The sequence below is a fragment of the Cebus imitator genome, unplaced genomic scaffold (genome assembly GCF_001604975.1).
Source record: "Cebus imitator isolate Cc_AM_T3 unplaced genomic scaffold, Cebus_imitator-1.0 Scaffold203, whole genome shotgun sequence".
NCBI classification, from domain to species: Eukaryota; Metazoa; Chordata; class Mammalia; order Primates; family Cebidae; genus Cebus; species Cebus imitator.
The window spans coordinates 1,683,545-1,691,091 of record NW_016107518.1 but is presented as its reverse complement, the minus strand read 5'-3'; the positions used below and the strand labels follow the sequence as shown (position 1 = coordinate 1,691,091).

The 7,547-nt window shown below is 39.8% G+C and overlaps 1 protein-coding gene across 9 annotated transcripts in view; it reads left to right on the top strand.

The window, feature by feature from the left end:
- The window catches only part of NEO1 (neogenin 1), a 250,771-nt gene that overhangs the window by 209,526 nt on the left and 33,698 nt on the right, over positions 1–7,547 (top strand). For 7 of the 9 annotated variants that reach the window (XM_017548070.2, XM_017548077.1, XM_017548075.1 and 4 more), the window contains exons 16-18: positions 2,110–2,205; positions 5,126–5,349; positions 5,436–5,574. In XM_017548070.2, the coding sequence (XP_017403559.1) occupies positions 2,110–2,205; positions 5,126–5,349; positions 5,436–5,574 (459 nt within the window). The remainder of the gene's footprint in view (positions 1–2,109; positions 2,206–5,125; positions 5,350–5,435; positions 5,575–7,547) is intronic. The other 2 variants (XM_017548071.2, XM_017548073.2) reach the window with 1 other exon arrangement.

Sequence of the window (7,547 nt, the reverse complement as noted above, 5' to 3'; positions counted from 1 at the left end):
TCCCCCATAGTGACCAGCCTCATACTGTTTTCTTTATGAAACTACTGAAATAAACCTCCTTTGCAGTATAGACAAAACGTGGTCCTTGACCTGCGTGTGCTTTCAGTCTAACAGAACAAAAAGAAAACACAAGAAACAGTGAAGTAAATTGAAGTGAATTTTGTTCAGAGAAGGGAGGGCTAGCAAGACACAGTACAGCAGTCGGGGAAGAAACACCTGAGCTTGAAAGATAGACTCAGAATAGCATTTGAAACAGAGAGATGAGAGGAGTGCTGCATGCAGAAGAGAATAAGCAGATATAATTTATTAGAAAATTGAATACATATATTGCAGAGTAGCATGAAAGTTAACTTGGCATAAGGTAAAACAAACTTGAGCTATAATTATTGACCTAGATAGATCTAAGATGCATATGATGTTGAGTAAAAGAAGCAAGTCAGAGGTGGAGAAGTACAATTAGCAATTCATCTATTCCTGAGCCTGGAACTCTCCCCTGAGCTTCAGAGCCATGTAAACATCTGCCTACTGGGTATCTGTACCTGGATATATCTCATATTCCATCTGGTCCAAAATTAGTGTCTTCTCCCTCAAACCTGTTGATCAATCAGCAGGTATTTAATGAACACTTACAATATCCCAGACACTGTGCTAGAGATAGAGCAGAGAATGAGACAGATGTGGTCACGATTATTAGAAATAATACAATTCAAAAATAATTGAAATTGTTCACAGCACTAAACAAGAGTAATGGGCCCTGTAACTAGAGGTGTTAGTCCAGTGTGGAATGAGTCCTTTCAGGTGAATAGGCTTATCTACTAGGTAAACAGGAAGAGTGGGATGTGTCCCCAGCATAGGGAGCAGCTGCAAGCAGGAAGGCCTCATGTTGGTGTGAACATAATGCTCAGTGAACTGAGAAGTGGCCAGTAATGATGGAGCACAGAGAACTGGGGAAAGTTAGTGGTGGGAGAAGACAAGTAGAAGATTCAACAAAACTTGATTATTTGTCCAGAGGGGATGAGGGAAAAGGAGGTCTTAATAACCCCTAGGTTTCTGGCTTGAGCAGCAGGGTTGGTGGTAGTGTTGTGTACTAAACTAAGGGACACTGGAGCCAGTCTGGAGCTGGAGGCGGGGTAGGGAGGGAAAGAGTTGAGATACTCAAGAGGAAATGCCAAACAGACAATTGAACGTAAAGGTCTGGTGCTCCTAAGAAAGATCCAGACTACAGATCTGTATTTGCAGTTGATGAGACATACATGCTTATCAAAGCTAAGGAAATGAATGAAAGTGCGTAGGGTGAAAGCAAAGAGTAGGAGCAGAAGAGGACCTAGAATCAAGCCTTGAGCATGTGTATCATGGTTGCTCTTGCCTCTTTTCCCAATCTCAGTGAATGACATTTTCATCTACTCTGCTGCCCAAAGGACTTTTTCCTTGTCAGTCAAGAAGTAAGTCTTCCATTTGTTGTCAGTTCTGACACAGAAAGACCAGGTGCCTCTATATGTTGTCCACTAGTGGCAATCTAGGGAGTGGGTCGGCCGCCAAAAAGAGCAGCTGTTTCAAGCTTTTGAAGTAACAGATGCCACGTGTGGCATGGCTCATGAGGTGTGATGGCTAGATGAGGTTTGGCCATTTCTGGATTTGGAGGCCCCTTGGAGAGTTAAGGACACTGGGTACTTACTGAGCTAATGGATTATCTCCTACTTCTGTACCTTGTCTGTTCTCATGGTCGTCCTTCAGGGAATGAAAGGGGTTTGTTTAACTCCAAGCGCTGTCTCTAGGCTTCAGCATGTTAAATCTTATCTATTCATTCTCAGCCAAGCCCTACACCATACCCTGAATGTCACTAAACCGTAGGAGAGGCCAAGAGAGAATTCAAGCACAGTCAACCTCCCCTACTGAGACTAAATCCAGGAAGTTGATCCCCGCCAGTTTTTCTGTACTGTGTGTGCTTCCTTCTCCACATCTCCCCACGCCCTAAAATAATCCCCTATAAAAAAATTTTTAAGTTGTCTTTCTTGAATTCTTCTGTGGTTAAGATTATGCGCAGCCACTCCTGAATTTTTAAAATTCTATAGTGAGGATTTTTTTTATGCGTCTGTTTCTTTTCTTCAGATCCCAGCTCTCACTATGTGATTACCCTGAAAGCATTTAATAACGTGGGCGAAGGCATCCCCCTGTACGAGAGCGCTGTGACCAGGCCTCACACAGGTACGGTATCCCATCTTTCCTGTCTCCAGCGCTTTTCCCAGCAGTTTAGGCAGAATATTGGCACAAGGCCTATCCTGTAGGTGTTGGTGAAGAAAAAGCGTATGGTAGTTTCAGGTGCTGACTTCAAATGGGAAGGTGGGCTTTCAGCATGGAAAGTTCTGTTAATTCCTGTTTTGCTTTTTTGGAAGATACTGATTTTGTCACGTAAGCCATTTTATGTAGATATATACACATGTTTTTAATGTTAGGATGTGGAAGGCAGAGTTTTGAGCTAATTAAAAGTGATTTTCCATCTTTTGGGCATGTGAGTTGAAACTAAAGTGAGTCAAAAACAAAAAGCATAGATTACTGACTGTGGCAATAAACACGTGTGATTTGTGAACCCAACATTTACTAGTCACCCGAATTGGTTAGGAAAGTGTTTTTCTATGTGCCTTTCGTGAGCTTGAGTATAAGGCCAGAGGTACTGTCCATTTGATCAGTTATACATTTATTACAAAGGAGACCAAATAGTCATTGTTTTTCTTTGAATTATCTACTTAAAATATCTCTAAAATAAAGTAATATACATGTCTTGTAAATTTTTCTATAGATATGTAAGGTCTAATTTAGATCCAAAAGAGAAGGTTTACTGAAATAAATATGTTAGAGTTAAAAATTTTTAAAAAGAGCACTGGAAACCAAAGAAGTTTTTTTCAGAAATTTTCTTTTTCATTTATTTCCCAAAACTTTGATTCTCTATTGTCCAGTGACGTCTGCTAGATACATTACATAATTGTACAGATTTGGTAATATTCTTTAATAAAGCTTACCTTTCTTGAAGGAAGAGTACATATACCCTTGAGTTCCTTTTGCTTTATTTGGGTGTGAGCTGTGTCACTGTACTGACATTAGAACTAGCACATCAGGAGGTCTAATAATCTCTGTCTTTTTTTTAAGCTTCTATTTAAGAATATCTAAGAGATTGTTTAATTCCTACACATTTGGTAGTTCTGTCCTGTCTTATTTGTGCTTACATTTTATAATTTCTTTTAGCAATAGTATTAGTATTATAAAAATGAGAAAAGATTATGTGAAAAAGAATATTTAAATAAGTGGTCTACTGCTTTCTAAAATCAGACTATAATAGTAAAAAACAAGTTTGAAATTATTTTATATGGCTTAAAAATGTAGCCTGCTGGCTAGAAATATACAAGAAAATATTCCTGAGTCATATAACCTAGATATGTTTTCTAAGAGTTGCTACATATAAGAAAAAAAGTTTTCCAAGTATTCTAGTGACTTCTACACCTGAAGGTGCATTTTCTGTAATTAATTGGTATGTGTCCTGCCAAACTTTGAACAAAGCTCTTGGTTATATAATGTATGCTGCTCCTCTGTTATTTTTAGTTCTCATTATGCAGGAAATACACAAATGGAGACTATTACTTTAGCTTACCAATTATTCATAAACAAGGTCTATGCTATTGCACATTTTGAGTAAGAGGAAGGACTAGTCACCATGACTATGTGAGAAGCCCATTGTAAACCCTGAACTTAAATCAGTATGTGTACTTAGAAAACCTAAGCATGCATTGGGGAAGCCCATGTGGATCCTGCTGTATTGCCCTGGGCCCATGGTGCATGGTGCTTCTGTGCTCATTCTGGCCTCAGAGAAGGTATCTGTTGTATGTGGCACAGGACAGCGACATGAGTGTAGGCTTTCCATCAAATAAGTACTGTATAGTACTCTGATTTCTGAAGTTTGGGAAGTTTGTTACTGTATAGTACTCTGTATAGGACTCTGTATTTGTACTGTATCTGATTTCTAAAGTTTGGGAAGTTTGTTACTTGGAACTGCGATAACCATGCCATTTCCCTTAACTGATGGGGATTCATCACTGGGTTGTTCTCTGAGTCAATGGAACAGACTGATAGATAGTGTCGTGGTGTCGGCTTACCTTTCCTGAAGGAAGAGTATACCTTGAGTTCCTTTTGCTTTATTTGGGTGTGAGCTATGTCACTCTACTGTCTTTAGACCCAGGACATCAGGGAGTCTGAACTTGACCCTTTGTGGTTACCATATACCCTCAATACCCATGGCTGACATTCAGGACTCAGGTTTGAGAGTTGGATCCTTACACGATCAGTGATATCACAGTTAACTCTTGTCCCAAAAATTCAGCCACATTCACTGGAATCTCAAAATAAACCGCGAGCTTTGTATTGTTTGTTTAGAAATTGTACTCCTGATTTTAAAAGCAGTTTTTTCTTCATGAGCCTTTTGGGTTTTTTTTGTTGTTGTTGTTTTGAGATGGAGCCTCACTCTGTCACCCAGGCTGGAATACAGTGGCAAAACCTTGGCTCACTGTAACCTCTGACTCCCGGGTTCAAGCGATTCTTGTGCCTCAGCCTCCCGAGTACCTGGGACTACAGGCACCCGCCACCATGTCCGGCTAATTTTTATCTTTTTAGTAGAGACAGGGTTTCACCATGTTGGCTAGGCTGGTCGTGAATTCCTGATCTCAGGTGATCTTTCTGCCTCAGCCTCCCATAGTGCTAGGATTACAGGCATGAGCCACTGTGCCTGGCCTCATGAGCCTTTTGAACAGGAGTTAGAATTTTCAAGTTATTTTAAGAAAATTTGAGCATGAATACATTAATATAATCACTGGATTGTCACATTTTAATATGCCTATAGAATGCAGTAGACAATATAGTTTATTACTGCTTCTCTTAACATTTTTTGTAATTTTTTCCTGAAAGAACACAAGTGGAAATAGTCTTTTAAATGAATGGTGGTTCTCTATTAACTCCGAATTTTCTTTCTTTTTCTCCATTTCTCACCTTTCATTCCATTATATTACCCTGCATTTCCCTTTTATTTTATTTTTGTTTACATTAAAATGCCACTTCCCCTTTTTAATTATTTTCTGCTTAGACACTTCTGAAGTTGATTTATTTGTTATTAATGCTCCATACACTCCAGTGCCAGATCCCACTCCCATGATGCCACCAGTGGGAGTTCAGGCTTCCATTCTGAGTCATGACACAATAAGGATCACGTGGGCAGACAACTCGCTGCCTAAACACCAGAAGATTACAGACTCCCGATACTACACTATCCGATGGAAAACCAACATCCCAGCAAACACCAAGTACAAGGTACTGACACATTTGCTCTGGGTGAAAAAAGCGAACCATCGTTGGTATTTTCTAATTTTAAAGCTCTCAATTCACGTTTTTTTCAGAATGCAAATGCAACCACTTTGAGTTATTTGGTGACTGGTTTAAAACCAAATACGCTCTATGAATTCTCTGTGATGGTGACCAAAGGTCGAAGGTCAAGCACATGGAGTATGACAGCCCATGGCACCACCTTTGAATTAGGTATGTGTTGTCGGGAACCATGTCACATGGCATTTCTTCTCTTTGCAAGAAATGAAAGCCAGTGGAAGTCTGTGCTCATGTTGTGCCACATTCCAAGTCATGAGGCACTCATCCCCTGCTTTTACTACCCAAGGAAAGAACTGAGTGCATGAATTGACATATTTACAAAACATAGTGAGCAACTGCATGTGGAACTCAGTGTTTGCTGTTTCAGCTGATGAATAATGTTTTTTTAATCATTGAACAAGAACATTAGCAAATAACACAATACTGTAATGCAAAGCATAGTAGATTTTAGGAATCAAAAGACTTGAGTTAAATCCCATGTCAGCCATCTATTGACATGTGATCATGAGCAAGTCATCCAGCCTCTCTAATAAATCTTGGTCTCTTTCATCTATAAAAGAGGAGTAACAGTGCCTTTCTTACTTTATAGGAAAGAGGGATAACAATCTCCACCTTTACTACTTTATAACCCTTACGATAACCCTATAAAGTGTAAATAGATACTTTATAGGGTTATTGTAAGGAGGAATAGGTAGGGGAAACATGGTAAATTACAAAGCACTGGGTAGATGTAAGGGATTATTCCCATTAATCCTGCTTTACTGGTAAACTGAGATAGAAGAGATGAAGTGACCTGCCTTTGACCAAGCAGTTCCACTGCCATGCTTGCGGGAGCCTGAACACTGTGCTAGGTGACCCCAAAGCTGCCTCTGCAGTTTCTGTGCAAATAAATTAGTGTCTTATAAAATCTTCCGCTGAAATAATCTCTAAGATCTCTGTAAGAGGACGTGAGAGAGAAAAGATGACTAAGCAAATTAAAGAGAGAACAGGCCACCTGGGCTTGAGATTGTTTGGTTTTTGCTGACTTTTAGACATGCCTTTCTGCACCCCCTGGGCTTTCCTAGTCTAGGGATATACATAACCATTTCAAATCTCTGTCTGTTTTGGCCTCCTATTTCTTTCTCTCCTATATGTAAATAGTGCAAAATTGAGTTATAAATTCTCTACAAACTGGGCTTGGCCTTAATGTCTTTTTGTCTTCTGCACAGTTTGTTGGACTTTGTACAGAGAAAAGGGTTGGATTTGAAGAGTTAGAAATATAGTGCATGCAAGTTTAAATAGACCTCGAGTTTGTTTTCTTTGCCCGCCATTTTAAGAATATGTTTTTACTTTAATCCCAACCCATTAGCTAACAAATGAGATTGTGTTTTCCCTTAGGATATTTGTGTTTCACCAGGCTTCCTTACATTTTATACTAGGAGAATCCTGGTACTTTAGGAAGAGTTGAGTAAATTTAAGGATGTACTTAATTTGCTCATTTTCCTACTCGTTTGTTAAAAGTTTTCAGCTATAATATGGAAACACAAGAAACATACTATCCTGTTGCATAAACAAACAGCTTAACTTTAGAGCAGTAACCTCAATAGTTGGCAGTATGTTTTCAAAATATAAACTCATAGTGAGTAATATTAATCTGTAAATCATCTATTCTTTGAAGAAACAGGGCTTTTAAAAGTTCTATTTGGGGCTGGGAGTGGTGGCTTGCACCTGTAATCCTAGCACTTTGGGAGGCCAAGGCAGGAGGATCACTTGAGGTAAGGAGAGTTCAAGACCAGCCTGGCTAACATGGTGAAACCCCGTGTCTACTAAAAATACAAAAATTATCCGGACGTGGTGGTGCACGCCTATAATCCTAGCTACTCGGTAGGCTGAGGCACGAGAATCGCTTGAACCCAGGAGGTGAAGGTTGCAGTGAGCCAAGATCACACCATTGCACTCCAGCCTGGGTAACAGAGCAATACTTCATCTCAGCCGGGCGCGGTGGCTCAAGCCTGTAATCCCAGCACTTTGGGAGGCTGAGGTGGGTGTATCATCTGAGGTCGAGAGTTCAAGACCAACCTGACCAACATGGAGAAACTTCATCTCTACTAAAAATACAAAAATTGGCTGGGTGTGGTGGCATATGC